This window comes from Ctenopharyngodon idella, chromosome 12 (genome assembly GCF_019924925.1).
Source record: "Ctenopharyngodon idella isolate HZGC_01 chromosome 12, HZGC01, whole genome shotgun sequence".
In the NCBI taxonomy this organism is placed as follows: Eukaryota; Metazoa; Chordata; class Actinopteri; order Cypriniformes; family Xenocyprididae; genus Ctenopharyngodon; species Ctenopharyngodon idella.
In genome coordinates this window covers 13150554-13168591 of record NC_067231.1, presented here as the reverse complement: position 1 = coordinate 13168591, position 18038 = coordinate 13150554, and the positions used below count along the sequence as shown (strand labels likewise).

Here is an 18038-nt window from a genome sequence, read left to right as displayed (position 1 = left end):
TTAAGTTCAAAAGATAAAATGGTCTTTTTTATATAAAGAATATAGGATATTTTAAAATGATCTCAGCATTTTATTGTTATAGCCAACATTTGTCAGATTATTTTTATCCAAAGTGATTTACCAATGACCTTGGCATTGCACCGAGCAACGAGAATATTTTTGTGCGCCAAAAAAACAAAATAACGAATTTTCAACAATATAGTGATGGGCTGATTTCAAAACACTGCTTCGGAGTCACTGATTCAATTCGTAAAGCTCCGAAGCAGTGTTTTGAAATCGGCCCATCACTATATTGTTGAAAAGTGGTTATTTTGGTTTTTTGGCGCACAAAAAGTATTCTCGTCGCTTTATAATAATAAGGTAGAACTACTGAACTCGCATTAACTGTTTTAAATATGTTTTTAGTACCTTTATGGATCTTGAGAGAGGAAATGTCATTGCTTTCAATGCAGGCCTCACTGAGCCATCGGATTTAATCAAAAATATCTTAATTTGTGTTCCGAAGGTGAATGAAGGCCTTACGTGTGTGGAACGACATGAGGGTGAGTAATAAACGACATTATTTTCATTTTTGGGTGAACTAACCCTTTAAGGTAACAATTGCAGTTTACAATTTTTTACAATCACAATGATGGCCCACTGTGCCCAACATCATTTTGTACTAACCAAAGGATATTTGCCTAATATACGCCATATGTACTCGCCTTCCAGCAAGTAAGCCACGTATTTATTCAGTAGCCTACTAACAGACTCAGTGAGTTCATTCAGTGAATAATCTGTCAAACAGATTCAGTCACTCCTGGGTTCTTAAGTTTTTGTGAACAAAATTGTCATTTGTTTATGAACTGGACAACCAAAGAATATACTGTACAGATGATCTCACCATTAACACAATGGTCAGTTTTAAAAAATTATTTTTAAAAATTATATAAAAATAATTATTTTTGACTGGTTATTCCTTTATTTCCATTACCACTTACAAAGGTCTCTGTCTTGATACTATCTTGTCCTGATTGTCAATTCATTTGTATCCATATGAAACTAACACATTCTAACACACAGTATTAATTGTGCAGTGTCCGTTTGACAGTATGTTCTTACCACCATTGGGAAGGTGTCAAAGTTCTGCCAGGCTCAGCAATACGCTTGGGCTGTTCCCGGCATCAGTTTTCTCTGCAGTGGCTCTGGTGATAAGCCAAGTTCTGATCACGATCCTGTTAAACCTCTGCTCCGGTCCAAAGGCACACCACGTTTAGTTACGTAATTCAATATTAATATTTTTTCAATTATTTATATTTTTATAAATATAATTATAGTATTCTAATTTTATTTCTTCTACTTATATAATTAGGAATATTTGTTTTAAAACATTTGAAACTAAAGTAGGCCTATTAGACATTTTGAACAGTTTGACGATGACATGACCATTGAGTAACCTGGCAAAAGCTAACGCATATTGTTGCCTGCCCACAGCAGTGTGAATAAGCTTATAAGCTTATAATGCAGCACTGGCTGTTTGATTTCCATTTTACTGCAGATGACACGTGACCTCTCACAGCGACCTGCAACTAATCTAAATCTCATTTAACTTCATCTTGCCCACATCCGTTGTTACAGAACATACGTGAGCTATAGGGGACACCGGTGTTCAGATTAAAATTAGTTTAACCAATTAGAAATGAGCAAAGGTGCAATTCATACATGACCACCATCACCCTATGATCAGACAGTAGAAGTTGTATAAGTATCTGAAAAAATTAATTTAGTCAAAAACAAATTTTTAGGTAAGAAAGTAAAATCTGATTTGCGTTTATAGATTTTAAATGACAGAACCGGCATCAACCATCTTTGTAATTTGTAATATAATTTGATATATAATATCCACACAAGCTTTTGATCAAAATGTCTAAAAAACTAGAAATATCCTTTTCTATTTTATGCATAATACTACTTTTATTCTATCCCCTAACCGTACCCCTAAACACGACCACAGAAAAATCACTTTCTGCATTTTTATATTTTCTAAAAAACATAATTTAGTATGATTTATAAGTTGCATGTTTACTTTATGGGGAACAAAAATGTCCCCACAATTTCAAGTCCCCACAATGTATGGGTTTACCCAGACCACACACACACACAAACACACACACACACACACACACACACACACACACACACACACACACAGAGAGAGAAATGTTGGGTTACCATGTTTTATGGGGACTTTCCATAGACATAATGATTTTTATTCTGTACAAACTATCCGCTAACCCTAAACCTAGCTATCACAGAAAACTTTCTGCATTTTTACATTTTCAAAAAACATCACTTACTATGATTTATTAGCTGTTTTCCTCATGAGGACCAAAAAATGTCCCCACAAGGATTTTGGATTTTGCCATCTTTGTAGGATGTTATGTATTTTATGTTTTTATGTATCTCGTTTATAGTTGTTTCCAGTAGGGTGGTGATGGAAGATGGTAATTATTAGCCTATATCAAACATAATTTTATTACTGCAGTTAATTTTTTACATGGCCATGTTTTCAATTAGTTTTACAACAGGTTGTGAGCTACGCTGTAACAATGCTATTTTTGTAGCCTATGTGAAAATCATTTGCACAGCTTTGGAACAAGTTTTAAATTTGACCTAATTTATAACAGACAAGCAATTTATAATATGCACATTATATCAACATTACAAACGTTTAAACAAACCACTGTCACCTTCTCCGCTATAAATACAATATAATCCCAAAATCTTAAAGGTTACAGTGTAGTTTATTACCCGAAGCACTAAGTAATACTCAAATAGCCTAATCCATGTGTTGTTAAATAGACTTATAACTTAGGCCTATATCTTTGCTACTGCCCACCGATTAAAGAGGACTTTGAAGAGATATGTGTCTTTTGTTAAGAAACTCTCTCGCTAACATGTTGGATTAAAGGTGCTTGATTTTTTTTTAGGAAGGTTATTTTATAGCTACAAGGGCCAGTGACGTTAACAGGCTACTACAGCCAATCCGATTCCTCCAATCGCTGAAGTTCATTTGTTGACTGTGTCGCTCTTCTTGTCAGCAGCACTAGCGCGAGAAGCGCGGAGTCAGTAGTTCAAAGGGCAGGGGATCATCACTAATATCAACCGATGGAAATGTTTTACTCGATATGTGTAGTTTAAGGTAAGTTTTGCGATTCAACACAATACATTTGCATACAGATTATTAAACCTCTCCGCGCGCCTGTTACATCACTACAAGATGCTTCATCTGGTCGCCGGACTCATGTGCGTCTATGCACTGACGTGTGTAAAAGCTGTCTATGGACAAAATGAAAAAGGTGAGCGTTTTATATGTACTGCAGTCCCCATTGATAAGGATACAAGTTGCCCTGTGCAGTCTCTGCCTGTTCAGAGCTCATCGGTCCAAGAGGAAGAACTGAGAAACACGGTCATGCAACTTCGCGAGACAATTTTACAACAGAAGGAGACAATTATCAGTCAGTTAGTGACGATTAAAGAGCTGACGTCTAAACTGTCACGATGCGAGTCTGACTCCGAAATATTTAGGAAAATTAATAAGGACACAATGGATGATGTGCCTAAAGATCCAAATGACACCATTGACGTTCTTGGAAAGACCATGCAGGGTCTGAAGGATCGACTGGAAAACCTAGAGGTAAGAGAGTCTTTATTTCAGCTATACAAGTTTGACACTTTGCCGTGTTCTACATGTGTAAATAAAGAGATTAAATGACTAAAAGCACAGTTGTGCTGGACGGTTCTCTGCCACGACTATTTTGGTAATTATGTGGAGGCGTTGAAGATTTACAGGGATTATCTCATTAGTTAGTACGTCTCTATCCCTTAACCACAAATGGCCAAGTTACTTATGATGCCCCAAGCGACAAAATGTCTGGAATGTGTCGATGCCATTTAAATGTCAGGTGTTAATCTGACTGTGTGAAATGATGGAGCAAACGGTAACCCTAACAAACCCTCTTTTTTTCACACATGAAGTGATCTTGCCATCTGGCACTGAATGAGTTTTTGTTCTTCCTAGTTTGGAGGAAGTTAATTTAGTTAGTGTTTTAGGGTTAATTGCTTAATGAAATGTTAATCCTTTTTTTTCTTTCTGTGAAGCCCTTTTTGCTAAATAAAAAGGCAGAATTGGGCTAAACTATATGTATTCCAATTCCATTAAATATAAACCAAGTGAATTCCTTAAAATATTTGTATTTACTTAAACTGAAAAATGGTAACCTACTAATGGTAATTAACTAGTTAAATATATTATTTAACATCACTGAATCAACATAGGCCTTAATTTATATAAAAAAATCTAATTAAATCAGGTAGAAATAGCTCTTTAAGGTAACAATTGCAGGACAGGTTACCTTTTTTTCCAGTGTACCTGTGTCATTAAAAAAAAAAACCTTAACCATACAGATATAACCTCACGAGACCTGGCTATTAATTTTTGTCATCATCAGAGATTTATTTACATGTTTTTATTGTTTATTTTTTTTATTTATCCTACATGGTGTATCTTCAAGATATTCTTTTCAAAGATGCTAACAATTTGATGGTTTAGCCATGAAAACATCCTCTTTCTGTTTAAAAAAATAAAAAAATAAAAAAATAAATAAATAAAGAGGAATATTAGGTGATTTCCTAATTATCATTAGCAATTAATTGATTTTAAGAAAAAAATTAGATTACAAAGCAGAGTGATTTTTTTTTTTTTTTTCAAGAATGACATTGATTTCTTTGACTTCCTCAAATTATTGCAAATGTTTTCACCTGCACAGGTGTTATAGAAGAAGCTTGAAACCTAAATTTGATTTATGAATAAAAAACATGATAATTTCTTCATTTTCCTTGGGTCCTGGACATCAAATATTATATTGATGTCAAAAAATTAAAAAGAAAAAAAAGAAAGAAAACTAACTGGATTATGTAGAAAAGAGTTTTACTTCTTTGTAATGTTCTTAGTTCAGAACGGAATAGGTTCTATTAAGCAAAGAAAAAGCTTTTGTACAATTCTGTCAGCTATAATTAGAAATCCAATGCTTGTCGTTATTTTATTTATTTTTTGTCATTTCTTTCCAAAGCAACAGCAAATGCGAGCCAATATCTCTGGTGCCTCCTTTCCTAATGAGCTGAGAAATCTACTGCAGCGTAGACTGGAGGACTTGGAGGATCAACTGCTGAAGAAGGTCAATGAGCTTGAGGAAGAGAAGTCCCAGCTATATAATGAGACTGTCGCTCATCGCCAGCGCACAGACAATACCCTCAACTCTCTCATGAACAGGATCTCTGAACTGGAGAAAGGTCTGTACAAAACACTCCTACAATCTCTAGTCATTCTTCTTTCCAAAGTAGAGGAGCTTAGTAACATTTTATTTCAACGTTTTTTTTTTAACTGTTTAGCACTATGCGCTTCAAAATTCCCATATTTGTTAAAGCTGATAGCCTTGTGGGCAGCGCTCTGACATATTGCAACATATATCCGGCGAGCCGAGTTCTATTTCCGGGGTCGAGGTCCTGATCCTGTTCCTCTCTCTCCACCCCATGCTTTCCTGTCTGATCTCTAAACTGTCCTATCTAATAAAGCCATAACTTTAAAAAAAAAAAAATATATATATATATATATATTTAGCCACTATAGTGTTACAGTTTGCTTCTTGGTTTCCTGTACATTAAAATCTAGTCTCAATCATAGCTGTCCACATTATTTTTCTTAATGTTTGATTTGAAAGAGTTAGGGCTGAGGGCGTAATCAGGTTGTTTTGTGGACCGTCAGCATATTTCTGCATTATTCCAGTGATTATGCAATAATAAATCACACTTTTTGGTTTTAGGAGGAGCTGGATTCAAATCACCAGAGAATTTCAAGATCTCTCTTCCTCTTCGCACTAATTATCTTTTTGGACAAGTAAAGAAAAGCCTACCAGAAATGTACGCCTTCACTGTCTGCATGTGGCTCAAGTCAGGTTCGAGCCCCGGCATTGGAACCCCGTTTTCCTACGGAGTGCCTGGACAGGCAAATGAGATCGTACTGATCGAATGGGGCCATAACCCCATAGAACTGCTCATCAATGACAAGGTAAAGAAACAACGTATTAAGAAAAGCAAGTTTAGCATTGAATATTGTGAGGACACTGATGTTAAAGGTGCAATAGGTGATTCCCTACAGAAACATTTTTTGTTATGCTGGTTGAAAGTCTCCTCATATCCTGATAGCAATCACTATGTTAAACAGTCTAAATGTATTTTTATAAATATATAAATCATCTGCGGATGGAGTAGGATCATAAAACGTTCAATCATTGTATTCGGTCAGAATGAAAAGATAGAATGTGTTCCCTTTCAGACATCATACGTCATCAACGCGTTCACGTACGCTGTGCAGACACATGATGTAATCCAATAACGTTGTCTCTGGTCGTCTCACTTCTGAAAAACAGATTAAAATTAAAATAATTGTTCACTGTTAATCTCTCTATCTACTTCAGCTTTGAAATCTCATTGCCAATTGTGTAAAAAAAAATGTGTTTGATGTGTTGCATGAGGTGGAGTCATGTGACCTGGAAACACAACATGGAAAGTTTAAAAAACATGACTGCAAATGAGATTTACAAGCACAAAGGAAGATTATCAGTGTACAATGACTTAAAGGGATAGTTCACCCAAAACCTAACGTTCTGTCATCATTTACTCACTCTCTTGACATTCCAACCCTGTATGACTTTCTTTCTTCTGTAAAACAAGAAGACATTTTGAAAAATGTCTTTTTTTTTAGATGTACAGAAACCAAAAAATAAAAATAAATTAAGTCTGAAACGACACATGGATAATAAATGATGACAGAATTTTCATTTTTGGGTGAACTATCCTTTTAAATTTCAGTCTGTTTCTCATACAAAGCAATTGTACAGCTTCATATGGCTACTTTTGGTGCTTTTTGTCAACCATCCATTTTCCTTGTGTGGAAAACAGAAACTTAAGATCTCACTTTGTGCTTCGTGAAAGAAAGAAAATAAAAAGAAAATAATATTGATAAAGTATTTTCGAATACCTCCTGTTGTCAAATAGGTGGCACAACTACCTCTATCACTGAGCGACGGGAGGTGGCACCATGTCTGCATCACTTGGACTACTAGGGATGGGCTTTGGGAAGCCTATCAGGATGGCCAAAGATTGGGCTCAGGAGACAATCTGGCCCCTTGGCACCCTATCAAGCCCGGAGGAGTCCTCATCCTGGGCCAAGAGCAGGTGAGAACAGAAGCAGAGCTGATACAGCAGTTTCTGCTGCATTCCCAGACCCAGTCGCACTGTAAATGTAATATTATGCCATCCCTGCACAATAGTGTTACTGACTCATGAACTTTATATTTTAAATAAAACTTGACCTCAGGCAGCAAACAATGTCGTAGAGTTAGCATGCACATGCTCTGAGAGTGAATAAAAAGGGGTTATTGTTGTTGTCTTAACGAGGCCTGTCGTTTATGGCCTCAACAGGATGTAGTAGGGGGACGCTTTGATGCCACCCAGGCCTTTGTGGGGGAGCTGAGCCACTTTAACATCTGGGATCGGGTCCTGCGCTCCACGGATATCATTGCCATGTCAAACTGCTCATCCTACATCCCTGGGAATGTGGTGGCCTGGACCGACAGTAACATCGAGGTGTTTGGTGGAGCCTCAAAGTGGCCGCTGGAGCTATGTGAAGACCGGCTATTTGACAATTAAAAGTGTTTGTGGATACTAGTAAGCGATACTTTTCATCTCAAAAAAGATTTATCTTCATCACTCAAACAAGAAGTAGCAAATAGTTTTAAGAAAAAGCAACCTAAATCAACTATATCAACAATATATTTAAATATTCTTGGACAGATTACAGCATACAGATAAATGTAACATTTCAGTTGATATATTCAGTCGACATATCTGTGGCTGAGGTTTATTGCCACTACAGAAAGTAATGTACCAGATGGTACTACCATGGTACTCTGATAAATACCATGTTACTGAAAGATCATCATGTTTATGTACCATGTATTTACATGACACTCCATGGTATATTACCATGTCACCTTGTTGGTGTACAGAAAAGCACACACACACACATGCTTATATAGCTGCGTTCATGACATGTTGGAATTACTGGAATTATGAGATTACGACTTGTAAAAAGTGTTTACGTCCTTGAAAAACTTAACTCTGATTTTTAAAACTCATCATGCGGAAACACCCAAAATGGCAGCAGCTTCAGCAGTAAAATGTCGCTAAGCAGTTATTTTGTAATATTTTTGTTTAATAATTCCTATAATTGACTAATGTCTTAATAATGCAAGAATAATCTATAAATAAAAACAAATGAAAAACATACAAGACTAATGTAGCTGACACAGAGTTAGCATAGAATAACTATGTAATGCCCCGCTAAATAAACTATAAGTTTAATAAGGCATTTGCATTACTTGTTGTATTAAGGTTTTGGCTATTGATTGCTAAAATTACACATTCACTTTGGCATAGAAACACATAATTCTGAGTTTGAGGACATGAACAGCTCCAAGTAGGGTGTCCCGGGTTGTCATCTAGTAATTGTGACATGGCATGAATGCAGCAAAAGCTTTCAGATTTTATATAGTAAAAGTTCTCACGTCTTTCCATGTCCTCTGTGAGTGTTCATTGTTGTCCTTAGGGAGCATACTGTAAGTCACGTTTTGATTACAAAGCTGTTTTTGATTTGAAGAACAAGGCCACATATTATATAGGAAGATCATGTGCTGTACAAGTCAAAAGTCTGAAATTTTCGGATCACTTTTACAGCGGCGCCTTTAGCCTGTTTAGCATTATTTCAAACCATCAGAGCAAATAATGTGGTTAAAGCACCATCAATCTGTCATACATTCTTATAAATACATATTTATTTAAAAATATTGAAAATCAACTCTTTTTGGAGTCTAAAGCCCATTTCTCTATATGCTGAGTGAACTACTCATTGAAGATTATAAATGCTTTAACACTGTCAGATATTTTGAACACAATTAATGAATGAACTGTGAATTATGTTACAAGGTCTGTTTCTTTGAATATATGATCATATTTTTATACCCTGCTTTTATATCAGATATGTAATTTAGTGTTGTTTTGTTTGTAAATGCAATGTCAAGATACCCATATTTTGTTTAATGAAAAGCCTTTTTTGTTTACTGTGCCAATTATTCAAGGTTTGCTTGACACTGCTAACCTGTAATTGCCAATGAAAAATAAAGTTAGCGTTGAAACCTTTTTGTTTTTTATTGCCGTTTTTGTTTGTTCTTCTGCTATATTTTCTATTGTGGTTTACTCTTTTTTTCAGCACCAATAAATAAATATAACATTGTAATAGCCAGCAATTGACTTTACAATAGACATTGTTCATTGTACCACTTGTTTGTGGCATGGTAAATTTGTTTTTACCAAATTTGTTTTAAACCAAATTTATTACCAAATTTGTTTTGACCAAATTATACAGTAGATAATGAGATAGAACTGTGTTATGAATGTAACCTCTGCAGATATAACTGTGGTTGAGGTCAAAAAGTGGAAGGAGAGCATGTAATCACACTGCTCTGATGGACAGGTGGCTCAGAGGGCATTAGCCTGTCTTAAGGGATGAGATCAGTCCCAAGCCAAAGCTCGTGTCACAGAGGGACATTTCTGGACAAACAAAACTATTTAAAAAAAGAAAATGACCTTTAGAGAGGTGGACATAACAATGAAAAGTTATCGGGTGGTGTTAGAGGTCAGCGCATACAGTATTTAGCTGGGGATGTTGAGAAGGTCTCTAGAAAAAAAAAAAAACAGCTGTATCTCCGTGACCTTCACCTACAGGGAGAGAAAATCTCCAGCTTCCTCACAGCTCACATCCCTGAGATGATTAACACTTTAAAGAATTTTGTTTACTCATGCTCTGCCAAATGCATTTCAGTCACACATCAACATGAGCTTTGAGGGGAAGTAGAATGGATTACACTACTGTGTGATTTATCATTTGCAAAGCAGCAATAATAGTGGAGAGTGATGGATTTGGTATTTGTTTAGAAATATAATTGGGTCATTTAAAACATTACTGCTAAAGAATATTATAAAAATAGTTTCAAAAGATGGCGAATGTTTATTTTTTTTAAGAGAGGCACAGTTTGTGGTTGTCACTGTAAGATTTATTAATAACATAAAGGTGGACATTGTGTTTATTGAATTTAATGATTGTGTTTTATGAGAAAATACTGATGAGATCTCAAAGGGATAGCTGTTTAAAATCTAATTCAATTATAAATTATTAATATTACAAAAATATATGTTAGAAGCACCGTTATTAAAAATGATTTCATTCCTTAAGTAAAAGCAAAGTAAAATAGTGACACGTCAAAGGTTTATTATCTCCAATAGTTAGATCTCTTACTAAAGCGTTCCAAAATGGCCTCATTTCCTAAAATACAGCACACCTCAAGATATTTATAATCTTGTTCAAACATGTTTTTTAAAGAAATTAATATTTATGTTCAGCAAGGATGCATTAAGTTTATCAAAAGAGAAAGACATTTACACATATAATGTTACAAAATTTTCAATATTTCAAATAAAAAGGGGTGAATTCAGGTTGATTGGGACATTTTTTTGCCATTAAAATTATTTAGAAAAAGTGTCTCAATCAACCTAAATTCACCCTACTCTTCTTTTGAACTTTCTATTAATCAAACAATCCTGAAAAAAAAAAAATTGTTTCAGCTCTTTTAACAATAAAAAAATGTTTCTTGATCACCAAATCAGCATATTATAGAATGATTTCTGAAGACTTATGTGACACTAAAGACTGGAGGATAAATGGCTGCTGAAGAGCTTCGCCATCAGAGGAATAAATTACATTTTAAAATATTTAAAAAAAGTTATTTAAAGTAGTAATAATATTTCACAATATTAGTTTTACTGTATTTTTGTATTCAAATAAATAAATTACTGCTTTCACTGTATTACGGTATTCCAATAAATAAAGCCTTTGTGAACATAGACATTTTTTCAAAAATATATATAAAAAAAAAAAATCTTACTGACCCTACACTATAACCAAGTTATGACAAATCAGTGTGTAGGTGACAGGTTGTATTAATTGGTCGACTGTTTCCTCATGAAAAAAAATGGAGCTAAATCTTTGCTAAACTTTTGTAAAGAAACATATTCAAGTCATACATATGACTTCCGTTACACTTCCAAGGGCAAGAATAATGCCTCAGCTACTTTTGAGCTGAAGGGCACAGTTATTACTAGACGTATGATGCATTGCTCATCTGTAGCCTTTAACCTAGAGAGGTATTTTGCAGTCCCTTGTGGAGCTGTAATTCTTGTCTTCCTGGTACCTCACAGTGCAGATGGCAAATGTCATTGATCATCACAGCAGGAATATACAGGTCAGATTCATTCATTCCAGCAGAAAGAGCTCTAGGTCTTATACAAGGAAACTCTCACTCATAATCACTCGCAAAGAATGATCATGCTGTTCTGTACATCGGTGTGTTTTGTACATTTGGGTCAGGTTTAAAATTGTAACAATATTCCAAGGCACGCTTGTTGAACTGCATGCAATCCATCTAACCTCATATACTCTCCTACTTTTAAAGGTTCATCACCAATGTCAACATCCATTAGGATCTCAAGGAGTTTTGCATTAACAAATGGAACCTTCGTGCAGTGAAACCTTGAAACCCATTCAAGTATGAACTAAAAGAGCAGAGAAAACAGGAAGAAGAATTAGTGTGTTCACATTGACACAGAAGGGTGATTCAGATGAGCAAAATGAAAAGCTTTCATGGGTTCTGTATTGTGTTGATTCATAGGATGGTAAGTCTAAACCTGCCTATCTCTATCTTAGCTTCAAATGTAAATAGATAGACAACGTAGCAAAATAATGCAATGAAAGATAGACTGAAAGGAATACTTCAAGTGTACTGAAGACCAGGGCGGTCACAGTGAGACTAACAGGGTTGGGTGTTTTAGGAAGCCTCTGGCTGATGAAGAAGGGGCAGGGCTTCATTTGTCTTAGAAGCAGGAGAATTACCCCGTAAAGGGATGGTTGCATCCTTGACACGCAGCTCGATGTCTGTGAAGGATAGATAATTCATATCTGCCACCTGAAGACAGACAAAAAGAGTTAAATTATATAATTTTAATTCAATTAAAAAGAGAAAAATTACACTTATTATATTTGCTAACGACACTTTATTATTAAAATGTTCTTTACAATAAGAAAACAATGATTCTTTTAAGAACTGTTCACTGAAATGTACTTTGGGGAACCCAAAATAATTATTTTATGGCATTGCTGTGGAAAACCCACTTTTGGAACCTTTATTTTTAAGAGTGAAGTCTGAGTTAGTCAAGTTAGTCAAGGGGTAACTAGTCTTACTTATTTCTAACCTATTTTAACACTTATTTCAATAAATTAGATTAAGGTAACTATAGAGTCACACACACACACACACACACACACACAAGAAGCTATTTTATCCATCCTTTAAAACTACATTGATTTAAAAATAGCCTATTCTTTAAAATTGCATAGAAGACATTTTTCCTAATAATCACCTTTAAAATATTTAAATATTTAACTCAAAATTAAATAGCTCATAGCTTAATTTTAAGTGAATACGTTATACATCTTCATCCCCACAAAAGAAAGAAAGAAGCATGGATTCGCTACTTGATAATTTAGCAGGATACAGAAATCCAAATCATCCTTTTAACAACAAAAGGCTTTAATACTTTCTGGTGTATGTCAACCTCTAGTGGACAAACCTGAATGTTACACTTAAAACTCTTACCACAAAATGCGAAAAAAATACATCTTCACACATTATTCTCTGTTTTTATTGTCTTTCCTGATGCGAATCACTCACCGGTGCCTTAGACGTGAGGGATTGCTGCCGTGGACGACACACTGTCACAGAGATGAATATGAGGGTAGCAATAATAACTGCAGCGCAGGGTAAAATGAAGATAAGACTTACATCTGAGGGGAAAATATATTTACATGTGAGACTTAATGTTTAACAAAGACAAATATAGCATACAAATATTAGCGGGAAATGGGACTGGACGGCCGAGTCACGGCCTATTCAGCCAACAGCATCAATAGTGATATTACTTTTATACAACAAATAGTCAAATAAACAAGAAGTTAACATTTTGTAACTTACACTTTCGACACAATATTGCCAGTTACGTTCTGTGCTCTACTAATTTCCAAACGAAGTTAAAGAATTGACACAGAATCAACGCGTTTCTAACCAACACATTAATGAATGAATCGGTGTTTTGAACAAATCGGTTGATTAATGATTCAATGATCCGATCATAAAAACAGTAACTCGACGCCACCTACTGGAGGTGCGTTCACGCCATGTCGGAATTCTGACTTGACTTGTTACAACCAAAGTCCCTTTAAGACAAGTCATTTCACTCGGCAGCCATCTTTGAAACTCCTTTCGGGCATCCAAGTGCAGCTCCTATCTCTTTGAATGGGGAAACATCAAATTCTCCAAAGATGTTTGCCAAGCTTTCGATTAAATTTCATATTTGAAATCACCAATGAAATCTGGCAACAACTGTCTCATAAATTTTGTTTCTAAACGCTCGAATCATGACAAAAAACGGTATTTTTTTTAGGCTGGATCAAGCTAATGCGCATGCGCAGTTCTAAATGCACGTCTCTTATGCCTTATTTCGGAGGCGCGCGTCTGACTGTTTCTATAGAAACCGGAGCTTCTAACGGTTGCTGCAGTGACGCGATGACTTTACCAGTTGACGATTGGCTCTTATTTAGAAGGCGGGACTTATTCCGCCATATTGCGCGTTGCACTTTCTCCCATTCAAAACAGTAGGAGTGACGCGTCTTGTGTTATTCTATAGTCTTTGTTACAACTTGTAAACTCAGAATTTTCTGACCTCTGACCTCTACCACGTGACCGCTATATATCACCTGATCTCTGCAAATTAATTTTGGCATTGATAGTGTAGATTGTTATCTCCTAAAAATGGTAATTGTGACATGGCGTGAACGCAACGTCTTAACGATTTTATGTCACCATGAAATCAAAATTGACAATTATTATTTTTTTTTATAGAATATTACAGTATTTATTATAAATCTCAATGCTCAAATCGATGCATCCATGTTTCCTCGCTCCTACATCCTCAAGCCCGTGACCTGGAAACCGGTCGAATTCAGCGCTCTTGAAGGACATCTCACTTCTCTAACTGCACTGCGAGGAACGAGGAAGTGAGGAAGCTTCCTGAGGAGTCATGAGCGAGGGTACACAGGTGTATCCTTCCCTTGCATCCTAAGGGGGTGGAGCTAAAATACGAGGAAAGGAAACAAGGATGCACAAATAAGAAATGAGAAGCACCCTGAGTATCCTTACTCATGACTCCTCAGGAAGCATCATCACTCCTTGTTCCTCGCCTCCTCACGGTGCAATTAGAGAATTGAGATGTTCTTCAAGATGGCTGCGTACAATCGGTTTCCGGGTCACGGGCTGGAGGACGGAGGAGCGAGGAAACTAGGAAGCATTAATTTGAGTATTGAGAAGCACCCTCTGATGACTGGTGCAAGGGCGGGACAACCTGTCAGTCACATGAGATCATAGCAAACCACAATCCAATCAATTCCCGATGGACTAAATCAAGTAATTTTTTCTTGTTTGAGAAGCAATTTCACCCCTACATACATCACAATAGTGATGCATTCAAGTCCTCCTGGGAAGTTCATATTTACAATTTGGGAAGTCGTGTTTACGACGTCAGGTGTGTTCAAGTTACTTTTGTCGGAGCAAGATGGCAGTGTACCTTCTCTTAATTAACTACACAAAAATATGGCAAGGTTTTTAAACTCTACTTCTAGAAAATGAAGAACAAATAATGTACATCCGGTGTTTTGCTTTTTAATGTTTTTAATTAATTTAGGAAGCCACTAAACTTTATAGTTACATATTATATTATGCTATTATTTTGTGCAAGGAATTAGCTTATTTTGTTGTAAATAAAAAAGCTTGACAATGTCACTGCTAAATACCTATAAGCCGCCACGTTTCTCACTGACACGCCCCCAACTCATTGTTCATGTCCTCGGACTCGTAAATATAAGGCAACGCTATCAACGGCAAAATTAATCTGCAGCGGTCAGTTGGTACAGCAGTCACGTGATACAAATCAGAGGTCTCTGAAAATTCTGAGTTTACAAGTTGTAATTACAAGTTCTATGAGGAAGTGTACACGTTTTACGTGAACGCACCTAAATCCCCACAACTAATACATAAAGTGACAGTCTGTCTGGAATGTGCAAACACAGAAAAGCCAAGGTCAAGAATTTCATTAAATAATACATTACATTTTGGTTTGTTTTTCACTAAAACCCTATCATATACCCCCAGAACACCTGGAATATACAGCATGTGTCACATGGGATCATTCTGTGATACTTTTGCTTCTTTTTTAAAAAGCTTGGTGCTGGTCACTATTCACTGCCATTATATGGACAAGCGCAAGCAGGACTTTTTTTTTTTTAATTCTCCTTTTGTGGTCCATAAAAGAAAGAAGAACACATGGCATTAGAACAACACCAGGGTGAGTAAATGATTACTTAATTTTTTCGATTTAGGGCTATCACTTTAATTTGAAACCTGTTAAAAGTCATAAAACTTTCTTTAAAACCTGAATGTCAAAATGCTGCACTATTGGGTAATTCAGACTTCTCATGCTGAAGATAAATGAATCATGAATGAACAATCAGTGGCCTCAAGGTATGCTAGCGACCATGCTGTTTTGCGTCAAATGTGGTCAGACACAGTATCCTGATTTGTAATGGTCAAGCTCATTCTCATGTCTCATCTTTCCATGTATTTAAAGGGACAGTTCACCCAAAATGAAAAATTCTGTCATCATTATGTTTGATGGGGTCCCTGGTCCTCATTCACTTTCATTGCATGCAAAGGAAAAGCCTGGACATTGTGCTAAATCATTTGTGACTTAGTGCCACAATATGACTCTATAACAAGGATTTCCACTTATAGGAATCCTTTCATAGCGATAGAGTTGATTAAAAAATTGTTGTAGATAATTATATACTTACGGCTGCTCTGCACATAGATGTTGTAGGATGTCTGGAGGTTGCTGATATTATTTCTCACACTCAGGTCCAAGCAATATGTTCCTACTGATGTGAAGGTGTAGCTCAGATTGAATATGTTCCCGTAGAGCCTGACTAAATTGCAGGAAGCTGGACTGGGTGTTTCACAATCAGACAAAACTCTCCAGCACAGCCAAACTGGAGGACTACACACATGCGATAGAAAAAAAATAAAGAACAGGATGATGGAGATTTAAAGACTATATGAAGAAATTGACTTTCCAAATATTTTTTAAACTTTCTTGAAGTAAATTTTACCTTCCTCCAACTTGAAAGGACAGACTGCTGCTTTCATCCACGTTATAAATTAAAGGTCCTCTCAATTCAATGCTCCTTATGGCATCTACAAAACAAAAGAATCTTTGACATGTTAACACCACTGGTGGCTACTATATAGATAGTCAAATCAGAACATTGATGATAAGTGATAATGATTATGCGCCCACCTAACACAGTTAAATCTGCAGAGTACAGCCCAGTCATTCTGGAATGTTGGGATGTATTGGTTCCGATGCTCAATTTAAACGTGTAGTTTCCTGGTAATGTGTAGTAACACTTCACAAAAGGCTCTGAGCCTTTACGCACTTCCCTAAAAAACAAAGACAACTGTAAAGAAAACCATTTTATAGCTAAAAGATTAGTTTACTGAAATGGATGATCAAATAAAGATTACCCATTGCCCAAGTCCCATGTGTATATAAATGTGACAGAGTGCAAGTTATGTCTCGGGTCAGACAGCTCAAATGAAACCATGGTGGGTATGCAAGACGCCAGCTTCCCACTATCCCGCAAGTATGTTGAATTTCCTTCCATTTGATGAAAAATGATCTTTCCTTTGACATTTCCTATGGTGAAATAGAAACAATGTAACATCAAAACCTGCACCAGTGACAACCAAGTCAAAAGAGGACAAGTCAGCTTACCAGATAACTGATGGGATAACTCGTTGGGTATCCCAAAAGCAAGAGAGGAAATCAGTGAGAGAAAAGTGTGAACCACAACACTCTGGATCCTGATGGAAATCAGTTTACAGCTTAAAATATAAACATTCAACATAAAAACTAAAAACTAAATGATTAGCCATGAAAGAGAAACATATGTTTAGCCTATATCTATTACTCAGAAATATAAGCTAGGCTATATTTACCAGTTCATGTGGACTCCAAATCTGTACAGCTTGTGACTTGTGAGAGTATGACTGAGTAGTTCAAGCTTTTATGTCTTTCACGCTGTTTGGTAAAGGCTTGAAATCATATTCGCGTGTTGAATCCTTATGCTCATCTTAATAATGATGTGCGTTGTGCTGCCAAAGAGAACATAATTCATGCAGAAACGTGAATAATTCACAAGCCCATTCCTCTACACTTCAGGATAGATTTCTAGACAACGTGCAAAAGTCTCTATATTATCCCAAAGGTTTATAAATATGTAGACTTGGGCTAGTTGGCCGAGTAACACTTTTCACCAAATATTTCTCAGAGACTCTATTCTATAGTAGGCTACAACACAAACGGCCACAAAGTGGCGCTGTAAAAAGTGAAATGTTTATCAGACTCTTTCCGTCACAGAAATTAATAAATAAATTGATACCGAATGAATTTGATATCAGTCTTTGATCACTCTCAATATCACTCTCACTGTCAGGCTTGTTATGGTACCAGTTTCAGTCCAAAAATGCACAAAATGAGCTTAAATTACTCTAAGATATCAAGAGTATCTTTGTCAATTCACGAACGAAAACGAACAGTCTGTATTATAGGCTAAAATATAGACTTAATAATATAGACTTAACATGTATTTACATTATTTC

At 35.9% G+C, this 18038-nt stretch overlaps 2 protein-coding genes across 3 annotated transcripts; one reads left to right on the top strand and one right to left on the bottom strand.

Moving 5' to 3' along the window:
- The first annotated feature begins 3042 nt into the window (after positions 1-3042).
- nptx2b (neuronal pentraxin IIb) lies at positions 3043-9297 on the top strand. The gene is made up of 5 exons (XM_051915546.1): positions 3043-3676; positions 5112-5331; positions 5862-6106; positions 7096-7275; positions 7522-9297. The coding sequence occupies exons 1-5, from the start codon at positions 3260-3262 to the stop codon at positions 7747-7749; spliced, it is 1290 nt and encodes a 429-aa protein (XP_051771506.1). The 5' UTR covers positions 3043-3259; the 3' UTR covers positions 7750-9297.
- Positions 9298-10189: 892 nt separating this feature from the next.
- tmem130 (transmembrane protein 130) lies at positions 10190-17717 on the bottom strand. Of its 2 annotated transcripts, XM_051915548.1 has the most exons (9): positions 17376-17717; positions 17152-17240; positions 16902-17073; positions 16675-16817; positions 16487-16571; positions 16172-16374; positions 12942-13054; positions 12104-12176; positions 10190-11766 (listed from the first exon to the last, which is right to left on the bottom strand). In XM_051915548.1, exons 1-9 carry the CDS (start codon positions 17381-17383, stop codon positions 11756-11758), a joined length of 897 nt encoding a protein of 298 aa, XP_051771508.1. In that variant the 5' UTR covers positions 17384-17717; the 3' UTR covers positions 10190-11755. The 2 variants fall into 2 exon arrangements, with proteins under 2 accessions (XP_051771508.1, XP_051771507.1); XM_051915547.1 differs by having other exon boundaries at positions 10407-12176.
- Between the last annotated feature and the right edge of the window lie 321 nt (positions 17718-18038).

Bases quoted from the DNA above. Each gene is read 5' to 3' on its own strand.
- nptx2b (XM_051915546.1), top strand. From the start codon at position 3,260: ATGCTTCATCTGGTCGCCGGACTCATGTGCGTCTATGCACTGACGTGT. The intron at 6,107-7,095 runs GTAAAGAAACAA...GTTGTCAAATAG, and splicing joins AACTGCTCATCAATGACAAG to GTGGCACAACTACCTCTATC. The intron at 7,276-7,521 runs GTGAGAACAGAA...TGGCCTCAACAG, and splicing joins TCATCCTGGGCCAAGAGCAG to GATGTAGTAGGGGGACGCTT.
- tmem130 (XM_051915547.1), bottom strand. The intron at 16,572-16,674 runs GTGGGCGCATAA...TTTGTTTTGTAG, and splicing joins TGCAGATTTAACTGTGTTAG to ATGCCATAAGGAGCATTGAA. The intron at 13,055-16,171 runs GTAAGTATATAA...TTTTCCCCTCAG, and splicing joins CATCTATGTGCAGAGCAGCC to ATGTAAGTCTTATCTTCATT.